This window comes from Haemaphysalis longicornis, unplaced genomic scaffold (genome assembly GCF_048455015.1).
Source record: "Haemaphysalis longicornis isolate Haplotype H1 unplaced genomic scaffold, Haemaphysalis longicornis Haplotype H1 scaffold_2, whole genome shotgun sequence".
NCBI lineage: Eukaryota > Metazoa > Arthropoda > Arachnida > Ixodida > Ixodidae > Haemaphysalis > Haemaphysalis longicornis.
The window spans coordinates 10,168,661-10,191,636 of record NW_027526295.1 but is presented as its reverse complement, the minus strand read 5'-3'; the positions used below and the strand labels follow the sequence as shown (position 1 = coordinate 10,191,636).

At 47.1% G+C, this 22,976-nt stretch overlaps 1 protein-coding gene across 1 annotated transcript; it reads right to left on the bottom strand.

Annotated features, from left to right (window-relative positions):
• Positions 1-1,022: 1,022 nt before the first annotated feature.
• Positions 1,023-5,611, bottom strand: LOC144166982 (uncharacterized). The gene is made up of 3 exons (XM_077696406.1): positions 5,514-5,611; positions 3,361-3,772; positions 1,023-1,201 (listed from the first exon to the last, which is right to left on the bottom strand). The coding sequence occupies exons 1-3, from the start codon at positions 5,593-5,595 to the stop codon at positions 1,075-1,077; spliced, it is 621 nt and encodes a 206-aa protein (XP_077552532.1). The 5' UTR covers positions 5,596-5,611; the 3' UTR covers positions 1,023-1,074.
• Between the last annotated feature and the right edge of the window lie 17,365 nt (positions 5,612-22,976).

Below are 22,976 nucleotides of genomic sequence, written 5' to 3'. Positions count from 1 at the left end.
TAGTGCGAGGCTTCTGGGTAATGGTGCCGGCGCTCACGTTCTCTAATGACGTATTATGCTTAAAGTCAGGTATCCTAGCGGGACTGGAGGTTAACCAAAAGGCAGTTGGCAGGCGAGGGAAGCTAAAAGTAAAATACGTTTTGAGGAGCGGCTTAGTGTGGATGCCCAATGGCGGAAGAGGACGCGAAAGCTGGCGACTAAATATAACTGGACCGCGGTAAAGGAAACAGGAAAAAGCAAGTAAAGGAAACAGAGACGCTCATGTGGAAAGGAATCTCTGGGAAGGGATCGCTGGGAAACTACAAAGCAAGCAAACAAGAGATCCGGAAAGAGAACTTTTACGACAACAACACAGGTAGTGCGTTGCTCTTTGATGCGCGGGCTGGCTGTTTGAGAACTCGAACTTACATGAGAAAATATTCGCCCCGGGGCACAATCGGAGAAATAAAGTTTGAGCTAGTTTGATAAACACCCACTGGGTGTTGAGCGAAGTTCTCTTCGCAGGCGCGGCACCTGGGTGCCATTTCTTTCGTCTCCGCCGCATTTTTCGGCGCGCCCGGGACCTAGTTTATGCATTCTCCTCTCCCTCGAGAGCTGTTCCTTCGAGTTAATTGTAGTAGTGTTTGCATCCTGTTTTGCCGACATAGTTTTTCCGCAAGGTGGGGATATGCGACGCCCTCAACGCAGTTTACAAAAAAAATGTACATGTAGAGATGAGTGGCTGCACTGTCGAATCTTCCACGAAAAAAAAAACACAAAATAACTAGAGAAACTGGAGAAATCATTGCGGCCGCAGAAATAGAGCGCCCAAAAATTGTCAGTAACCGCTCGCTCTCCAAAAGATTAATTTGCTGGCCTTGTTCCCTTTTTCTTCGTCCCTTTTCCCTTTCCCTTTGTTTTTTGTTTTTTTCATCCCTTTCAGAAGTTCCTTTTTCTTCATCTCCGGCATCGCGCGTTCTTTACGGTGAAACCGCCCACTGCAGGCAAATGAAGAAAGGCGAGGCGCGTATTTACACTTTTATTGCACGCATGGTCATAAATATTGATATATGTACAGTGGCCCAGGCCGGCTGCTCAGAGGAAGGCGCCGAAGCGCCGGAAAGGAGACGCCGGGCAGCCCGGGTAGAGGGCGTCGCAGTCGCTGTTCCGCGCACCTTGCACAAGGTTGTCCGAGTACTTGGTGCCCCGCAAGACGTGGTCGCTGCGATTGGGATGAAACGGAGCAAAAAACACGAGACCAATTGAGGTTCGCAGTCGTCCACAAAATGCTCGCGCATTTCCTGTGTTGTAAGCATTGTTGTAAAGCACTGCCTGTTGTAAGCCGAAGGCGATGAAAAAGCCACTTTTTCCGCCGTTCTCCCGCGCCCTAGCCTTCGCGCGGACAAAAACTGTCCATGGGGTCGCTCCTACGTGTTTTTCTTGGTGTCTGCCTGTCAAGCAGAAATTTATCGGGTAATCCCGAGACCGGCGCCATCTAGACCGGCCACTGCACGCAACCAATGGCGCCAGTCGGCTGCAGGTGATGTTTGCGCGCGGAGTTTGCGTGCGTGAGGTGGCGTTTGCGCACTGGCGTACAAACTTTTGAAATGCCCTGGCGTACGCTCAGCGTACCTTTTTCGCTCAGTCGATGCAGTGCAGGTGGCGGTACGAGACACGGCGCGAGTCACCCACTTCCTCCCACTTCCTCCTCCCCTCATTCTCCTCCCGCAACGCCGAGATCGAACTGAAAATTAATGGGAACTAGAGTCGACCCCATGGCTGCTTCGCAGCCTACTCAGGGTTCCGCTGTTCCGCTGAAAGATGATTTTCTTTTTTGAATTTTTGTATTGTGTTTTTCAGTATTCAGTTCGGCCCTATACGCCATGGCATTTGTAACTTTCGCGAACTTTGAGGTCGTTACACGGTCCTGGTGGTGGGTTTACTCGGAAAAGAATGCCACGCATTAAAACCGCTGGCCACACGTCCGCAAGCTACCAGTAAATGACCGAGAATGGCAGTTATTTTCAAAGTACCTGTTTGATGGTATCATCAGTACAACAAATGAAAAACAACTTACAAAAGAAAACGTTGCAATGAAGTTGCAATAGACGGCGTGCGGGCAGGATAGTGAGCGCGGGAAAATAAATAGGCTTAACGCATGAAAGTTGGGGGAAGCGAGAGGTTAAGCGGTGGCAGGCGAAGAGACTTTTGCAGCCAAGTAAGCTAGTTTTTACAGACACCTAAACGCGGTCCGCCTGTCCGCTTTCCTTTCCGTCGAATCTAAGTACCTAGGTGTACCTAGGTGTACATTTTGATGGGGATCTTTCATGGAACACACACATGGCTCACATATGCAAAAAGCTTAGAACAACTGCCTGTATGCTGTAAAACATAAAGGTGTTTCTGCCTTTCTCTGTTCGAAAAATACTAGCTCAAACTTTTGGTTATGGCATGTGCTGTTTTTTCAACAGCTCGGCCACATGGAAAAAGTATTTTACATGGAAACAGTATTTTAGCCACATGGAAAGCCACATGGAAACAGTATTTTAAAAAAACATAGCAAAGAGTGTTCTTTATAAGTCACACATGCCGGATTCGGACAGTATATTTAAGTCAAGTCACTCGATCATTCGATACGTTGTTTAAGCAAATCGTCGTGCTAAAATATTCCTGGTGTACGGAGTACCGAACTCCCAATGTTAAACCTATACCTCTGCGGCACATACCTCGATATATGACGCCAAGGGTCCGTACCCATTATTGAATGGCTGCGCGCCCATATTATGTTCCTGCTATCTTCGGCGAATTGCCTGACGAATTGTTCTCTTCAACAACACGGAAACACTTGCGTGCTGCTATGCTGGCATTAGAAATACGCTGAAGTATGTATGTGTGATTGGTAGCTATTTCTTTGTTCTTTAATTCTTTTCTTGTGATGGAAAATGCCACCCATGTGGCTGAAACCCATGATTTATCGTATCTTTGTTTGTCTATTTGTCTTCGTCTCTTCTGTTTGTTGGTTGTTTGCTTTCCTTTTTTCTTTCCTCCCTCCGGGGGGAAAGAAAATTACTGAGCTGTTGAGTTTATACTTCTCAGTGAGGTGGCACGAGATGCTTCGTCAAGATGCCCCCATGTCTTCTATGCTGCGAGATGCATATTTTGCCCCCTGGATCACATTTCGGTCATAATCGGGGGGCAGAAAGGTACACTTATCCAACTAGAACTGCGTCGGAGTAGAACTTTTGTCTTGGATTTACACTTCCCTCCAAAGACGACCATGGTCCTCCTCCTTGACGCCTTGACATCGTTTACGCAAATTTATGTTTGAATTTTTCGCGTGAACCTTTTTCCGCGGTCCAGGTCAGGGACAACGCCACGCACCTGAACAGGTCGACCACCTTGGCGACCGTCGGGTGCGACCGGGCGAGCCACTGGCCAACCTCGCAGGCGGCCCGGCGGCGGCACTCGCCCTCGTGCACGTCGATGGCCTCAAAGCCCCTCTCCAGGGCGGGCTCGATGCGCCTGCCCACGCTCTCCAGGTTCAGGGCCTCCCGCAGCCCGATCGACGTCAGGTAGGGCACCAGGCGCGCCTTGAGCCCCAGCACCGAGATGATGGTGGGCAGCGCCGAGGGCAGGAAGCTGAACAGGTAGTAGGCTGCCCCCAGGAACATCAGCGGGCCCGCCACGGGCGCCAGCAGAGAGGGCACCGTGCGCAGCGCCGACACCGGCGACGACGACGATAGCGCCCCAGACTCCTCTTTCCCTGCCGGCGCAGACCGCAGCATTCGGTGCACTGCAACGACAACCGGGTTGCGGAACAGATGAACTGCGGGAACGCCCTGCTGCGATGCTTTGAGGAGGTGCGGCTTCGGGGAAACACACGAGCGGAGAGGGACACGTATCCGCATACGTATTCGCGCTTTGGAAACCGGTCCAGAGCGGTGGCCAGCAGCACACTACGGGACCGGTTTGGCAGAACACGGCGCTCCCCGCTCGTGCGTCCCCCGCTTTGGACGTGTCCTGGAGGTCCGCCTAGCAAAAGCGACGGGGGAACGTACGATGAACTGCGTTGCAACTAAAGTGTCCCACATTTGTATTCAATGCCTGCATTTGTGTCTGACTTTTAGGCTGATACGTGTTATATTGTCGCGGCGCTCCCTGCAAAAAGCCAACGTTAAAACATGTCATACCCTGAGGTACGGTACAAATTAAACGTAAAAATCATGCAGCCCGTTCCACTGTCACCAAGGTTTGGCAAAAAGGACAAAGGAATGTGACGAGGGGAATTTCGGGGCCCCCTGAAACGCCGTCACAGATCCTCCGTGTTCCGCGGACCCTGCCTGGGAACTGCTACTCTGGAACGTTCCCGGAGGGCCACAGTTCCCTTCGGCCTCACGAAACGTTGGCTATGGGCGGAGGCTGCCCCGTCGAAGGTTTATATGCCAGTCTTGCTCGCGCTCAAGTTTTTTCTTCGCTGAAGAGAACAAAGTAGCTAATGCCAAACTGATTGACAGCACATGTAAAAAAACACTGGCTTAGACGCGTACGGAGGAACTATAGCTTGTTCAAGGGAGCTTGTTCAGTTTGTTCATGGGAGCAATGCTGCAAGGATTCCCATGCATGGAAGGAGAAATTCGGTGGAGACCAGTTGCTTTCTAGCATACCTGCGCAGAAGAAACACTGCAGCCAGCAGGTGACCTTTGCTAAAAAGCGCAAAGGCTCATGGGCACGTCGTCTACTCCCGCAACTTCCGGTTCGAGTTCTACGGGCTTCCCGTACGCTGGCGGCTTTCACGCGCGTGTCCGTGCGTGTGTGCGTGCGACAGTGTGCAGCTTTCAGAGTAAGATTGATCGTTTCATTGAATGCGCGTGCTTAAGCGTTTTTCTTTCGGTGGAAACAGATAAACAAGACGCCTAAAAGCCACCGGCGTACGGGAGGCCAGGAGAACTCTTCAATCGTAAATGGCGGGAGCAGACGACGTACCCAAGAGCCTTAGCGCTTTTTACCGGTCACCTACTGATTCTTAGCCCTCAGCCATTAACCACCATTATTCGTTCGTTTATCTATCACCAGAGTGCAGGATCACCACGCTACGTGTCACTTAGCCAGTGTGTGCCATCAGTTGCGTTTCATATCGATCGTGCGTGAACCGTCAATGCTTACAGCGGCGCTAGACAACGTAAGGGCAAAGTGCAACAGGTCATCTCAGTTGCCTCCATGCTTCCGCAGATACTTTACGATCTTGCCTGGGGTGGTATTCTGAGTTGTGTCCGTTTCGAAAATGTCGATTTCGCGTCCTTTTCAATCAAGGAGTTGGTGCACTTGCCAACTACGTCACACTTGGTCATCTGCTTTCAGCCAGTCAGGGCTCGCTCGATACGGCCACTTTGAAACGGGCATGAAAAGGGTAAAACTGAGAATTCCGCCCTTGCAAAGAAATCAGTTTTCCTTCACACGACGCAGACGGACCGGGGACGCCGCACCAAGGATGGTTTCCGGCTGGTGCGTGGTCGCTCTTGCTGGGCGTCACTCACCGATGGGGTCGGCGATAGCGGTGTGCGAGTACAGAACCACGGCCATGTAGACCATGAACAGCGAGCGCACCGCTGAGGGCATCTTGCTTCTGCGAGGAGAGAAACGAGCCTCGGTTACCAGCCGGCCTGTTTAAAAAAATCACCTCCCTGGACGAAGAACGTCACAGCAGGATACAATTACGATGCAACTAATGCGGACTCACGTGATTAATTTTGAGATCTGCAACAGGCTTTTCAGCTTGCATCATGCATCACCTCTCCGATGTGGCTTGTTCATCGGTGCAATGTCGACGGTAGAACGAACTCGCAGAGCTCGTTTTCAATGTAAAGGTTGAAATAACCCAAAGATGACCCAGTTTCCGGAAAGGTAGGCGTCGAGATGTGCTTGACAGTTCGGAGAACAACTGCGTCACGCTATGCGTGTCACACGGTGCAGGGCGGCGCTACAGCTGTATCGTATTACGGCTAAATAATGATAATAAATAATTGAAATGTAATAAATAAATGAAAATAAATAAATAAAAAATAATAAATAATGATATGACGGATACCCGTATGAAGACAAAATTTGCGCTTCGATGGAGAGTAGCATCGTGGCTAAACGTCACGTCACGAAACTGCGGAGAATCCTATTCCCGGGCAGAACCCTGCTTCTCTGACAGGGCGCCAGAATGTCCAAATCAACCTATGCAGCTGTAGTGTACGAACCTCTAGCTTTACTTATTGTTGTATACATTTTTAATGCTTTTGAACGGTTTTTGAAGGCAAAAGACGCCCATAAATAGACAGGAGGAACTACGGTGGGCCTCCGCACACGTGTAGTTTCGGCGCGTTAAACATTCAGAATTTGAAATTTGCAAATTTCGTGCTTCTGTCGCGTGGCGTCGACAGAGTCGCACGTGCTACTGTAAAATGTTCTGTAGCTCGCAACCTAACGTAGGTGTCAGAGAAAAAAGATTGCTGAAATTGCCCACCAAGGCGACGTTGTAATTACGCAGACTTTCATTTACTTCGTTAGTTCTCCGTGAAATTGTAAACGTTGCAGAACGTGTGACTGCTGTCAGTACATGGCCGTCTACGGTGGCGATATGGTTACAGAAAACCGCTGTTTTATTGAGTCTTCCGCGAAAAACGAATTATTGAACATTCATTTTAAGGAAACTGTCTTCGATCAATACAGCAAGTCACCATAGATAACTCTATAGCTATCCACTAATGCAGCATCGCTGACCTTCCATCTTCATAGTAGCAGAAGGGCTCTATCTTTTTTTGTTTTTTGCTGGTATGGCCTTACAAGATTCACGATCCAGAATATGAAAACCCAAATACATTACTGATACTAGCGGTGGTCTCTTAATTAGAACTAGAAATAGAAATAGCGCAATTTTCGCCACAGCGAACAAAAAAACACGTCAAAACAATCACCATCATCATAACCCTACTCTGGTCCACTGCAGAACGAAGGCCTGTCCCGCTGACCTCCAACCGCTCCTGTGCTGCGCCGGCCGGGTCTGGTTCACCCCTGAATTTCTCTTTCCTCCCTCCATCGGAACATGCATCCGAAGCGAAATGTGCACAGAAGAGAGGCCAGGGGGGCTAGCCTACTCCTGATCTACGATGGGAATCAGAGCTTCGTCGACGAGTGAACAAACGTTTCAGCAGTTGCAGTAGCTGCTAGGTTTGCAGGTCACATGACGGGACACATATTGTCGTGTCAGGTTTCGACACTATCAACCGCCACCTTTGCGCTTTCAGGAAGTTTGCTGCCAAATTAAAATTATTTCCGCCAATTTTTTTATAAATTGCTTGTGGTTACCGGGCTTGTGGTTGCCGGGCACTGGCTTTCATGTGAGCTAGATAACATGTACGCGACAAAAATCGGTTGTCCGTCCATTTATTGAAAAACATTTTTCCGGCATTTCCACTACTGGCGTTCCACCTGTCTTTTGTTGCTGAGTTGGGCTGGGCGCTCGAAATACAATCTGGACACTTGAGCACGAGCCCTTTTGAATTTGATTCACTAACACGATGGAGGGATGGAGGGATGGATGAAAAACTTGGTCCTGCAAGTAGTGATAATTAACCACTAATTAACCACTAAGAGGAAGGCGTTTACCGTAGTTGTCGTGGATAATGAGGGCATGGTCGTCAACGCTGCTTCCGTTCGGACGGATAGACGGGAGGTCGCCGAGCATGCGGCTATTGCGTTTGCCCTGGTTGAAAGGAGCAGGCCTTTTGTGCATAGTGACTCAAAGTCCGCCGTTAGGGCTTTCGAGAAGGGCTCGGTGGCTAAGGTTGCTTTAAGAATTTAATTATGCAGACCTGTGAGATCTTTCGGCACTACTTTTGTTGCTTTCCTGCTCACCTTGGGGTGATTGAAGCAGCCCCTCTGAACCTCAACGAGTCTGCTCATGCGGCAGCGCGAGATCTTACCCTCCGCTCTGCCCCGCGCATCGGCGTGACGGTACTTCAGAGACTTCCCTTCCACCTACAATGAGGTAACTAAGTACTATCTTAACCGCAGGATTTACGGTTAGCCGCATCCTAAACAGGGCCCCGGCTCTTAGACTACGATTACTGCTGACTGGCACCTATCCTTGCCCGCGGAGGCTCAACATGTTTTATCCTGAGACGTATGGACTGCATAGACTGGTGCTTTAGCCACAAGGGGACACATGCTCTGGTCTTGCGAGTGAATTGAAGACCCGGCTATCAAGGACGCGTCCAGGTGGGAGGCTGCACTTCGCAGTCCGGACCTGGACGAAATGTTGCCAGCATTATTTTTGGGAGGACACATACGTCTCGTAGATCTAAAAATTTCGATTTAAAAAGTTCTGGGGCGTTATCAGCAAAACCGCTCCTCGCTAAGGTGCTTTAAGTGGGGCCCTTTCATTTGGGATGGAAAATATATATACTCGAGAAAAATCGGTTGTCTGTCCCTTTGCAAACCTCGATTTCGTTTGGCATGGGAGCACGGAGAAAATTGGAGAACAGCGTTGGAGGAGGAACAGTTTCGTGGCAGCGGCGGCAAGAGACTGCAGTCTTTCAATGAAAATTCCAGCATACTTCAAGGGTCCAGTTATTGGGGTTATACGTTGTGCTGCCACCTACGAGGGCGCTAAGACACTTCAAAGCGGTCGCTAGTCGCTTTTCGCCTCAGGGACTTTGAGGTAAAGTGATTTGATTCAATTCGATTGATTTTATTTGATTTTATTTGATTTTATCATATTTCAACCTTTCTGAAAGCACACAAACTTCTGAATCCCGGTCGGTGCAGCTGCAGGAAAGGCTGGCCATTTGTGGGAATTTCGCAAAAGCCTTTGATGAAGTTTCGCATTACAAACTACTGTTTTAACTTCACAATAGAGAGTTTTAGTATAGCGGAAAGCACCACTTTAGCGCGCCCATAGCGTTAGCGGACACGCTAACCGTAGCATAACGAGGCGCTATCCGTTCGCGATTGCGGCCCGCAAAACGTTAACGCTACAGCTAAAACGCTATACTAAAACTCCCTAATGCCATGGTTAGTCGCAACGAGTTCGCTCCAAACTTTAATACGCATGCGTCAGTTGGCGTGCCGTCTTCCCGTACTAAACTTTGTAGCAATTCATTCAAACCAAGCACAAGCAAAGAATGAAACCACCTTCCCGCCACCGTCGCCGCCATCCTGGATACCGACACCTTCAAAACCAACAGTCATGAAACGCCGTGTCGAAAGATTTCTTGTACCTTGCACAGTTTTTGCGTGTGTGTTTATTCGCCCACTCCTTTCTGTAATACCTTCGTGCATTGAAAGTATGTGAAATAAGTAAATAAGTAAATAAATAAATAAAAATGAATAAATAAATAAATAAATAAATATTTAAATAAATAAATGAATGAATAAATAAATAAATAAACCTGTGCGTCGAGGTGAGTGCGGATCTTAATCACTTAAAGAACCATCCTGCAGGGCTGATTGTTGGAAACTTTCTTGTTTTTAGTCCACATAAATGGTATCCACAAGCAATCGACTGAGCCCTTTCTTGAATGTTCCAGTGAACTTCTAGTGAATGTTCCAATGGACTAGTGAAGGCGTAATATCAGTCACCTTGGAATCACTGTCGCATCCTGAATGTCTTGTCGGAAATTTTGTAACGAGCGAAAGAAATTGGGGACCATATGAAAAACGTCACGCCGACTGCCTATAAACCATTCATTAGTGCAAATGTTATAAGGCGTCAAAATATCTGATCAGAAGGTTTCAGAGAATTCAGAGGGGAGCAGGGCGTGTTCTTTTTGTATTCAATACCGTACAGCACGCCTAAATTGGGCTGACTATGTTTGTTACATGGAATTAACCAGACCCAAGAATAAGCCAGCCCCTTCACTCAGTGAAGGGGCTGGCTGCCAATAACAGATATGTTTGCCGTCCCTTGCTAAGTCGTGCTTGGTGCAAGGGCTCACACCACTAGACTCATTTAGCGGCGTGATAGGAATTTGGGAAGAGGTTGTAGAAGCTTCCAGGCTGTGGTAGGCAAGGCTGAGCGCTCCGTACATCTTTGTTGCAGGGATAAATGTGTTTGCCTTGTGTACCGGAACCTCCTATGGTGTTTCCTGCAGTTTTCGTCTGTGGTGGCATCCGTATATAAATACGAACAGTAAAGTGACGCGTTCTACTCTTGTAGATTCTAAAGCTCTAGACACATGTGCGACGGGCGCACGCAATTCGCATGCGACTGATCGTTACGACTTAAGCGCTGGACACATGTACGACTAGTGCACGCGATTCGCATGCGACTGCTCGTTACGATTGATCGTTAGGACCCGTTTTGGCGTCGATCGCTGGTCGGAGGAGGCTCACGACGTGCGACTGGCAAGCCAGATGCAGTCGTGCCATCGTCGCCGTCGTCGTGAGGCCACAGCCAATGAGAGCCCGCTGAGCCCGCAACCGGCTTGCGTTGCTCTGGTCGGCTCGGGTGTTGAGAACTATAGGCTTAGCGTCCTGGCGAATATTTGATCGCCACTACCTGTGCAACTGCGAATGACAATCCGTAACACAACTTTTCACCACACTATCATCCCTTTTCTCGCATAAGCTACTTCTTTTTAGCGATCAGATTGATTCAGAAGAGCAGCGACAAGCGCGGTTGCTACCGTGGTCTGCGCCGGTTCGAGCCGCTGAGTGTGCCGAGCTGGCAGGCGCGACCGGCGTGTGCGCGGACTGTTTCCGAAGGCAGAAAACACTTCGCGATTGCCTGCTTTATCAATTTCTTGCGAACAAACGCGCGGAATCTACAAATTCAGCTCAGCGATCGTCGTAGTTGAACATCTGCGTAGCCTGTTTCGATGCTTCCGCGCAGGTATTGCCATCTCTCGACCGGTCGGCGCACCGCCCGCCGCGCGCCGCGGGGGCCGGTCAGCGTATACGCTTGCATCGCGGCAGATATCTGATCGCCGCTTTTAAAATAAGCCCTGATAACAATCCCAAGCACAATTTTTCACCACACTAACACCTACTTTCTCGCACGTGGAACTTCATTTTTACGATCAGATTGATTCAGAAGAGCAGCGACAAGCGGTTGCTACCGTGGTCTGCGCCGGTTCGAGCCGCTGAGTGTCCGAGCTGGCAGGCGCGGCCGGCGTGTGCGCGAACTGTTTCCGAAGGCAGGAAACGCTTCACGATTGCCTGCTTTATCCATTTTTTGCGATTAAACGCGCGGAATCTACAAATTCAGCTCAGCGATAGTCGTAGTTGACCATGGAGCAAAAACGGTGGGCGGAGCGACGCCGACGGCGCATCGCATGCACGCATCGGGTCATGTGTCTCAAATTCACGCATACGACTAGTCGTGGTGACAGTCGTAACGATCAGTCGCATGCGAATCGCGTGTACAAATCGTACGTGTGTCCAGCGCTTTATTGTTAGGAGCGGTTTTGGCGGATCCTAACAATAAGTCGTAACGATCAGTCGCATGCGAATAGTAGATGTGTCTAGCGCTTAAGTCATTATTGTACGGATAAATAAGAAAAGAGGCAAGCTTCATGAGAGCAACTTATCAAGCGTAACTTTCATTCGGCTTGTGTTCCGTAACCTGTTTTGAGAATTCTCAAGCGCATTTTTTTTTTTTGGCATTCGCCCGTAGTTCGCACGAACGTGCGCAAAATGGAACGTCTGACGCACGTTCTGACACACCTACGACATTAGGTAACGTTGCGGTATAATATTAAGCCAAGTCTCGTGAGATTAGATAGGGCAAAGTGCCTTAAGAGCAAAACTAGCTTTAGATGAGGCTTGGGGGTTCATCTCAAGTTAAATCGCATTAGATAAGCCTCACCAAGCCACTGTAACAGTACTTAGGTATACAGACCAGAACTCTGAGAATAAGGACATCCCTGGCGCGGTGGCTACTCTTCTCATGGAGGCAGACAGCGAAACCACCCGTGTGTGGATATTTCGGCGCACCCAGAATCCGGAGTGCTCCACTACGGCGAGCCGATAGCTCAGGCACTGCCGCGCGATTGAAACTAGGTCCGGCCTACCGATTCGCGTGCCGGCAATGGGCAGGCGCGTGACAGCAGAGTTGTCAGTTGGCGCCGCTACTTTCGGCAGGGGCGCCACACATCGGTGAAGGCTCCCGTGGCCCTCGCTTCGGGGCGCCTACGGAATATCGACGATCTCCGTTCCTTTAAACATCGTTCACCCGCGTTCTAACACACGTATCTGGAAAATAATAACACCCCAATTTACGGCAAAGGTCTAAGAATTTCATCTGTTTGATGGCGGAAAGTAATTCTTGTTCGCGGTTTAAAACGACGAGTGCGATGCGGCCGTTCCCGCAACCCAGTTCCCGCGATGTTCGGTAATATGAATGTACAACATGTTACAATGCTAATTCGGTTTAAACACTGCAGGCTGTTTGTGCTGGAAAATAAAACTCAATTAATGCTGTCATTCACCATGCTAATTGGAGCACAATTTTAAAAAGGCCGTGTTTTAATTTTGCCAAACGCAGGTCAGCAGCCCCAGGACTGCCTTACGTTTGAATTCAGGCACGGTACTTTTACTCCCAACCAAATGTCGCCCAATTGCCGAGAAATTGTATTAGGTCACATTCGTTAAACAGGAACGAAAAATGGTTAGATGCGCTGCGAACCTGATTGCTTTGCGTGACCCAGCTGAAAAAAACCATTGGCCGACCGATTGGTCCAATTCGCAACCCAATGGGTCCAAATGGAAACCCAATGGGCCGAATCGGAAGCGCAATCCGTCCAATTGGGCCTGTTGGAGCAATCCTAATTGGTCCCATTGGCTCGAATAGGATGACCAAATGGCCAAATTTGACCCATTGGCTCGAACATGACCAAATTGGGGAGCCATTTTGGATAGTATTTGGGTAGTACACAATTACGAGAGACCGTTTGCTAAAAGTTAATTCTTTCTCTCAACCTTCATTTGAAACCTTCACAAATGTTCGAAACCTCAACCTTTACATGTTCATAGTTTATAGTTTATGAAGCAATAAATTTTGAAGATATACAATCAAGCACAATTCAAAATAATGATCTCAAAAAAAAACATGATAACAAGCAAATACTAAAGAAAACTTTGAGACGAGTAGAAAATTGTTTCCAAATACAACGGCGATCCGATCCAATCGAATCCAATCCACAGACGTACAGTGGATAAGTTATATTCAACGTGGTGTTGGCGGTGTAGGCGTGTTGGTCGATTGCACACGCAGTCTTCTCTGACTGTACATTGCATTGGAAATATAAGGCGGTCTGCAAGAGCGTGAGAAGTGGTGATGATGATGCCCTACACTCCTAGCAGATGCATCTTTACACTGAACGCCGCTAAGGCTCGCACAGAAGGAAGACAGTTCCTGTTTATGCGAGTAGTCTAGCTGGTTAATTTTCCCTCTCCATTTTCACTCCTCGTAGCGTGAGCGGTATTATTAAGAATTAATTTGTCTGCCTAAATATACTTCAGGGCCGTTCATGTTCAGGGCCGACTGGCGGGTTCATGACATCACCGCGCAGCGCAGTTCGCCATGCATGGGACGTTGTTGAAGAGGTGAGCTCACGCCACTGAACATTTCAGTGTCTCGTTTTAATGCGCGAAACTGCGGTTTATTCTAAACTTAACGTATTGTTCGCTTTTGCCGCTCACTTTATGAAGGTCCAGTCAGCCTGCAGCGAGCGGAGCACGGCACGGAGAGTGGCCAGTGAAAAATTGCTTAAACGACGAAGTGTCTGCATGCCCTGTATACAAACAGAGCAATAAGCACAGCAATTCCAGGAATTCTATTTGTGATACATGCAATCAACGAACTGCAGCAGCAACTCAGATGGAGTGGCTGAGGCAATGGGATAGAAGCAACTAAAAGTGCAAAAAGTTGGCGGCCAATGGGAAGTCCAATGGGGCCTCCAATGGGAAGACCTATTGCCGTTCCAAAGGGGTGTCCAAAGGTCGCCCATTTGGCCGGCCAATGGGAACGACAATGGGTGCCTTGCGTAACCGGCCGGCCAATAGGCCGACCCATTGGAATTCTAATAGGTCCGCCAATGTTTTTTTTTCGGCTGGTACCGATACCACCTGCGTGTATCGGTAATGTGTTTGTGATTAGCTTTCTTACTTTCCGTATTTCGTTTAAGCGTGGTTTGATTTCATATGTGCGGTGGAGTTTTCCTTATGTGTGAAATCTAATGTGTATTCATAGATTTAGTAAAAACTGTTTGAGAGTGAGAACTTGTGTATTTTTCCGTGATTCTATGTTATCCGCTTGCCGTTTTTCATAATGAACAGCACTGAATTGGCTCAGCTTCCAATTTTTTTCGTAATCTGTACATGTTAACTTCGGGAGGGCGGAACTGGAATTAACGCGGGCAAGCAACACATTTGGAAGGATTAAGGCGGCTTGCAGCATCGCGCGTCGGCGACGGGCAAGGGCATGGCGGCGGTTGCCGCTTGTACTCGCGGTGGGGCGCCACGTATCGGCGCAGACTCCGATTTGGGGGCGAAAAGCAGCAGCGGCGGGAGTATCGAAGCTCGCGTGAGCGCTTCGAGCTTTTCGTTTCGCAGAATTCCGCGCACTGCGTGTGTGATATAGCATACTAGCGTTCTTCTGTCTATATGAAATGCCCAAGAACTGCTCCGTGCCGCGCTGCAAGCACGATTCCTCGAAAACCCCGTACGTCTTCTACCATGAGTTGCCAGCCAAAGAGCGACTTCGAGACGCCTGGCTGCACAACATCTCCCGTCCAGGGATCGACAAGCGCAGCCAATGGAAGCCAAGCTCCACATCGGTCGTTTGCTCGCTGCACTTCAAAAAGTATCACTACAAGGTGGGATTGAAGCGCAAGTTGTTGCGGCCAACAGCTTTGCCCCAGTTAAAGCAAAGTTTGAAAATATCCAGTCACATTTGTCAAACGCGCTATGAGAAATGGGCGTGTACGACACAGCATGAAACATTAGGCAGTTTTAGCATATCGTTACCGTGTTACCGTTAATTCGCGGTAACTCTCGCGCTGAGCAGTCTACTCCCGCAAACACGGTAAACGGTAACGTAAACACGGTAACGGTATGCTAAAACTGCCTATTTATATGATTTTTACGTACGCGCAAGTTATCACCTGGTACGTAATAAATGTGAATGCGGTTGCTCAGAAGAGCTTGCCACGCCAAATATTATTCTTGAAAGCCTTCGGAAAGCCTCTATAAAGAAATCCGCCTATTGCGCTCGACGTTAGCAATGCGCCACATGCTAACGTCGCGTGCGATGCGCTAAAAGGAAAACAAATGCAGCGCTGTGCTATACTTCGGAAATACTAGTTAGTCCGCGACGCCACTATTGTGAGTTTCCGTTTCACGCATCACCGCACCATATTACAAATTATGAAGATACCGACTTCGGCCGTCGCTGCACTCATGAACAACTCACACCGCATTGAAACCTTGACCACGGCCGGCAGCCGCCGCTCTTCTGATGATGATGCTTATTGGCTTCCCTTTGTAACGGGGTGGCGTTGCACAGCGGCCTTAGTCGCAACGCCACTGTACAATCACCTCGCCAAAAAATACAAACAAAACAACTAAAAAATAATATCAAAGTAAAAAGAAAATACTTTTACGAAATTATTGTGCTAGTCTGACTTCTTTGTTCGTCTGTCTTTCCAGATTGTTCTCTGCTCTTTTCCCACCAACATTCTAACCTTCTTTTACTAACCTCTACTGCTGTCCAATTCACTTTTCCGCTAACCTTGAAGCCAGGGGCTTCCGGAAGCTGGATGGCTCCATCACTGAGGACTGGACCGATACTTTTGCACTCCGTTACAATATGTCGCAGGGTTTCTGGCTCATTTCCGCAGCCTGCGCATAGTTGTTCCTGTACCGGCTCGCGGATAAGAGTTCGTCCGCAAGCAACCCGCTCGGGCTTCAAAAAGCAATGCACTCCCTTTGAATTGAATAATTTTTCCCTTATGATCTCCTGCTTCCCGATCCTGTAGATATCTAAGGACTTCTCCGCATCCATCCTCTTTTTTCAGGTCGTTGTTTCTGTTTCCTTCACTTCATTTTTTATTGCCTTGGTCGTTTCCCCTGCACTTCCAGGTTTCATATACTTTTTCCTGAGCCTTCTGGTTCTTTTCCTCCACTGTCTGTCCACGCTTTTCATGTAAAGATACCGTAACGCTTTGGCCGCCCATCTCTGATCATCTATATTTCTAAGTCGTTCTTCAAAACATATTTTGCTCTGTGCTTCTCTCATTTCGAAGGATGCCCATCCCATGTCTCCCTGCACTGCCTCATTTGTCGTTTTACTTGGTGCTACTAATGCCAATCGATCTACGGCCCTCTCATTTACTTCTAGCCCTGATTGAATCTCTGATTTGACACACACTACTGCGTTTGAAAAGGTGAGTGCTGGTGCCATTACTCCCTTCCAGATTCCTCTCACTACTTCATATTTTTCATATCCCCACAGTACTCTGTGCTTCATGATAGAGGCGTTTCTTCTGCCTTTCATTCTTAAATGCTGCTCATGAGTTTTTAGAAACGCCTGACCTTCGTTTAACCATATGACCAGATATTTGTATTCCCTTACCCACAGTATTGCTGCTTTTTGAACGAATATCGATTCGTTACGGGCATTGTCATTAAAAACTAGAACTCCCGACTTTGCTGTGCTAAACTCTAACCCCAGTTCAGTGGCTTCTTCCCCGCAGAGATCTGTGAGCTGTTGCAGACACTGTTTGCTATCTGCAAGTAGTACTATGTCATCTGCATGTATCAGTCTCGGGATATGTTGTTCCACTTCCGGTCCTTTGCGGCTATAATATAGATTGAAACCTATTTTACTGCCTTCAAGCTTTCTTTCTAGACTAGCCATGTACAGCATGAACAGCAATGGCGACAGAGGACAACCCTGCTTTAAACCTCTATTTGTGACTACCGGTTCCGTGCACTTGTGGTCCTCCCAGGTAATTTGCACCTCGCTCTCATTGTAAATTCCCTGTAACAGCTGTATAAAGTCCTGGCCTAATCCCTCCCACTCAAGTATGCTCCATAGAAGTTCTCTATCTACGTTGTCGTAGGCTCCCTTTATATCGAGAAATGCTATCCACAGTGGTCGCTCCTGAGCCATTGACACCTCTATGCATTGGGTTAGGACAAATAAATTGTCCTCTAAGCGTCTGTCTCGTCTGAAACAATTTTGCAGTTCTTCCAGTATGCTGTTCCCCTCTATCCACGCCTGTAGTTCTGCTTTTATGGCTTGCATTGCCAACCTGTATGTCACTGAGGTAACTAATAGGCCAGTACGAATTGGTATCAGCCCTGTCTCCTTTACTTTTATATATCATCTTCATCCTGCTCTTACGCCAATTATCCGGTACTTGCTTAGTTTTTATCACTTTTCGGTTCTTAGAATCACTTGTGCCTTGCTTTTTGGACCCAGTAGGTTGACCAGCCGTATAGGAATTTCATCCGCCCCTGTTGCCGTATTTGCTGGAACATTTTCTTCGGCTTTTTTCCAGTTTAGATTCTCCAACTTCATCTCTCTATCATTTGCCCCACTCCCTAAATGCTGTAGCCCTCTCTCCGTTCTTCTGAACTTGTATTGTATCATTGAGCGTATATGAAATACCGCTTCTCCTTTTAGTACCCGGCCTTCACCGTTTATGGCATGACTTTGTACTTCTTTCGGTCTTTTTCCTTTGCTCCTATACATGATTCCAAAACTTTCTCGGCGCCCCTTTATCCTTTGCCCGTATATTCGAGACACATCGCTTACTTTCTCGTTTAAGTTGTTGCTGTACACGTTTTTGTACTTCCAGCTTCTTAAGGCGGTACCAATTCTACTTCAAAGTTATTTCCTCTGTTTGCATTTCCACTCGCTTGGCCTCCCTGTGCTCTCTCGATGCTTGCTGCCTTTGTGTTATAGCTTCCTTGATTTCCTTGTTCCACCAGCTTCTAGGTTTTCTTTTTCCTTTTCAGTAGTTGCGTTGAATGAAACCAATCAGTTCGCTGTATTCCCAATCTTTCGTAGGTTGTCTCTCGATTTCCGTCTCCAGGCTTTTGGCAATATTAGCCATTTGCTGATCGTTTAATTTCAAGTCGTGTACCACCGTTTTCTGGTTTTGACCTTCCATTTTTCCAAAAGTCAAAGTTATCCGTTTATGGTCACTTCCTAAGCTGTGGGCACCTATTTCATCTATTTCCATTAGAGTCAACCTTTCATACACTCCTTCTGAAAGGAGGCTGTAGTCTATGCTGGACTGCTTTTCCCCTCGTTCCCAAGTAATTTGTCCGTCACATTTATTCTCTCTGTTTACTGCAATGAGAATATGTTCTTCACAGATATCTAGTACGAGTTTGCCAGGTCCTCAATGTGGGCATTAATGTCTCGCACTAGAATCACTTCTCCCGATTTTCTTAACTGATCGAGGTCCCGCTTAATGCAGCCTACCAGTTTTTCATTCTTTTCTCTAACCTCCCTGTCATCCCCTGACCACAGATAGGCGACTCCCAACAGTGTTTCTCTTCCCGCTATCGTGCCCTTAACCCACATATGTTCTTCGCTCTTTTCGTTTACTCTGTGCCAATTGGCTCCCTGTTTAATAAGCATGCCGACCCCTCCCCCCCTTCTCGTACCTACAGTTCTGTTACAGCCTTGCCATATATATTCATGCATTGCTGGGGGAATTTCTAAATCTCGAAGAAAAGTTTCTGTAAAGGCATATACTCAAGTTTTTTTTATTTTTCTAGTTGACCGCGAACCTATAACCATTTTTCCCGTGATCTGCCACCGTGCATGTTTATGTAGGTAATCTTAGTCACCCCGCGCTTTTTCTTTCGGTTAATTGTTTACCGATGTTTAGGATAAGAGTCGGTCACCGGGGGGACGTTGCTTGCCTCCTCACTGCCTGCATTGCTACCTCATGCCCCTTTCCAAGCTTTTGTGCGCCCTGTGTGCTACCTTTGGTACTTTCCTTGGCTCTATACATTCGACCTCGAACACAGTCGCTTGTCCCTGCCGCATTTTCACTTGCCTCTTATTTAGTCCAGCTTCTGGGATACTCTTGGCCCCCCCACTGACGCTGCGCTGCGACTGACGCTGCGGCGGAAAGGGAAACTAACGCGTCAGAGCGCGGTCGGCAGGCCAGACCTAGTTTCCATCGAGCGGCCGTGGCTCAGGTGTAGCTTCGGCTCGTTAAAGAATTTATTTATTTATTTATTTATTTATTTATTTATTTATTTATTTATTTATTTATTTATTTATTTAAAAAGTACTGCGTACCACAGCTGAGTCTAAGCAGGAGTTATGGCGTTACATTGTGTTAAAACCAATTACACAATTTCTAGCGGGTAAACATGGCGTGAACACGGCAGTACAATTTGGCAATAGACGGTGGCCACGGTGCAAGCAAGAGGTAAATACGGTCAGCGGTTATTTGGTTTGGTCACTGGCCTCGTACGTTTCCCCGCCCCCCCAAAATAACCCGGAAATTGTAAGAGTGGGAAGGGGGTAGGGGGCGGCGGTAGACTCGCCGTGTGTACGTCAGTGCTACATTATGGTAAGCTTCATTATGGTGGGCCGCTACGGCAATTCATTCGATTTCTGTAGTTTTACCTTTGGGTTTAATCACTAGAGAGCGGATTTTTGGGCACTAAAAAAGCGCCTCGTGCCAATGACAGTTTGGTAAAACAACGTTTCAGGCCTCCGACGCCGTAAATATAGGCACCACAAATTTTTCTATAAGTGCAAATCATTTTAACGACAGGACAAACAAGAAATGATACTGTTCATGATGGCACCAACTTCCACCAAGGAATTAGCAGTAGAACGTCACCTTTCAATTGTCCCACCGAACGGCTGGAATAATGGCAATCAATTGTCGCAATCAACAAGCGCATTTCTCGCGTTCACGTCCAATGACCACTTTCACTCGCTGGAGCGCCGCACATTGTGAAACAGGAATAAAAATAATACTTGAAAGCTAGGAATACGGTATAAAAAAGGGCTGTTTTATGCTTTCGTAATGTAACGGAACAAAACTAGTCACAAATAAATGCAAGAGAGGCGATTTATTAAGGAATTAACATGTTCTTGGGAGAGGATGGTTATGTAGAACTCTGGCAAATTTCTCATGTAGAATGACATTATCTGAATGCTACGAGCAAGACGCCCAAACTCAGCCAGATACACTTGCACACATTTGAATTGTGTTTTTAAGAAGGCGGTTAGCAATCGAAGAGATTTTTGACAGAAAATTGCAACTTAAAGCCCGTCGGCCGTGCGAATTTTCAGGCGTTAAGAAATGCAGCTCCTCAGTGATGTCTCGCCGTTGCCGCTTCCACATAGGGGTGTTTCGATAACAAAGGCGTGTTCGATACGCAACTGTAGTGTTGAAACTACAGTTAGGCTTAAATATCCTCTAGAAATTGGGGTAAAATTACAGATGTTTGAACAAATATGGTTGGATGGCAGGCGGAACTGTACACCACTTAATAATTGTGGAATCAATGGCAAATTACTAGTCTCGAGATTTTCGGATTCAAAATTGTGCCTTTTTTCACTGCAAATAAGCGTCCCATATCACTGCTGCTAGCTGTGTCACGGGAGTTGGTTGAAACAGAGGACTAGGTTAAACCCCATAGAGTTCAGAGCAATGGATGCTGCCCGGTAACATCAATAACAATCTCAAACTGCACTCGAAAGCGAAACTTCAGGCTGATACAGGCGCCGATTTAGAAAAAAATGTATTAATAGCACTTAGGCTCAAACGCCAAAATAAGCATTTATAGGCACTGTATATACAGGGTGATCAAAGTCAATCGACAGGTTTTTTTTTTTAATTGGCGCATAGATTTACGGGAAGTCGACCTCTACAGTGAGGTTATGCGCTCAGGGGGAAACAAATAGGCGGTAAGTATTGATTTCGGAGGCTTAATTAACTAAAATTTATAAACTAACGTTTTAGTGGCTACAGTAACCAGGCATCTTCGTATTGGAAAGTTAGACGCAATCTTGTTTCTCCGCAGTTTCAATTAACAGAATTCTTCTAGCGCATCCCTAGTCCCACATATCAGACAGCGAAGTTTAATTGCCGTTCGCATGACTACGCATGCAAGACAGCCTGCACCGGCGCAAAGCTCCTTCCTTCTGCGACGTGCCTGCTGTGTACAATGTTTAGTTCTACAAAGGGGCGGAGGCAGAGGAAAAAGTGATAACTGGCACCCATTCGGGTGGGTATACAGCTGTGGGAAGGCGCTACCAAGTACACAGTTAACACCAACAAAGCCAATTTAATTTAACGCCCTGCATTCCCACAAAACTGCAGATTTGGCGGAAGTTCCACCTTTAGTCCTTATAATAGCGAAAATGGACATAATTGGTCATACAGAAGTTTTAAAAACCACAAGAATAAAAAATAGGAGAAATGGAATTTTCATAGTATTGATCTGACAAAGTCAAAAATACCCATCTTATACATCTCTCCAAAAAACCACAGAATAAACAAAAAATGGCCGCAAACGAATAGTACAAATACGAAGAAAAATGACGTAAACGCCTCGGCAGTACGCCTTGCATCTTCGGAAAAAGAAAACATAATTAGCGAAGTAAAGGCCCTTCATCACTATAATGGTACAAATTTACATCGGCGAAAAGAAAGAAAAAAAAACTTATAAAAGAATAGAATAATGCAATGTCTCATTAAGCGACTCGCACCAATATTTGGCTGTACACAACTCACACTCTGGAAAAGCGACAGAGGAATGACACGACAATTCTGAATTTATGCAGATTTTTTTTGTTTGCAGCAATCGTTGGCCTCATCATAATGCTGTCTAGGAAATTCAAATGGCAAACACGCATGTAATTCGTCTCCAAAAATTCTGATATTGCGAACGATGTTTTAAAAGTTAGCTGCAATGAGCATATTCTGGGCGTTACGTTATGATTTACATGAAGTTCTCCAATTAAATTTTTCATAGCTCTAACGTTAACAGCCCATAAAGTTAATTTAAAGTTTCTTGGTCAGTAGCACAATTAGTCTTCTCTAGAACGCGAATCCCTGTACTTTATACACTCCAAAATAATGGCTCGTCACTAATGCTTCAAGCAAGAGATTGACTTGGCCTGGAAGCGCTCTGAAGGTTCCACAGGGAGATAAGAATACGCCCTCTTACAGACCTGCCAACCAGCCTGATTACCATTGTGACCATGACCCTGGTACGCTCTGTCTCCTCGCGTTCACCAGCCCTTGCAACTCGTGGCTATTCTTCCTCGCAGTGCGATCATTCTCGGCGGGGTTAGGACCCTCCCCCGTCTACACCCTTCCCGCTGGCGGTCGCGGCAAGGTTGTTTCGGAAGCGGGGGGAGATTTAAAAAAGGGGGAAAGGTCGGGCGTGAATAGGCACGGTTGAACCGGAACGGAGGTGTTCGGATTGGGTTGAAACGTGCACCACCCTTTTGAAATAAATGAAAAATTTCTACTGTTAACAAGGTAGAACTTCGGGCTGATTGGTGCATTTTTAAAGAAAGCAGAAACAGCGCAATAGACGGGACAGGGCATCATCGCGTTCTCCTTCTTGGTGCCGTCAATTGCACTGCTTCGGCTGTCTTTGTTTATGTTGATTGATTTCTTGAAAGTGGGCGTACTTTACAATACAATAAAAAAAATCAATCTATTCGAGTCCTCACATCTACTTGGTACACCGCGAATGCTGATTCATTCCAAAACAAATATGCTGTCAGTTTCAAACATTAAAACTTATAACGCAGGTATTTGTTCGCATGCGCTTAACACTCAATTTCTCTTTTTCGGTCACTGGTCTTGTCAACACCAGCGCCACCAGGTTTGCTTCTGAGAATTTCATTTTACCGGGAGTAAAAACTAAGTACGGTTAAGGGAGAGTTCAGGTCCTGACAATATGATCATCGAGTTTTATACCATATACGATTAAGTCTTTCAACACAT

Coding starts and splice junctions, on each gene's coding strand:
- LOC144166982 (XM_077696406.1), bottom strand. CDS start 5,595: ATGCCCTCAGCGGTGCGCTCGCTGTTCATGGTCTACATGGCCGTGGTT. Junction 3,773..5,513: donor CGCTATCGCCGACCCCATCG/GTGAGTGACGCC, acceptor TTGTCGTTGCAG/TGCACCGAATGCTGCGGTCT. Junction 1,202..3,360: donor AAGGTGGTCGACCTGTTCAG/GTGCGTGGCGTT, acceptor TCCCAATCGCAG/CGACCACGTCTTGCGGGGCA.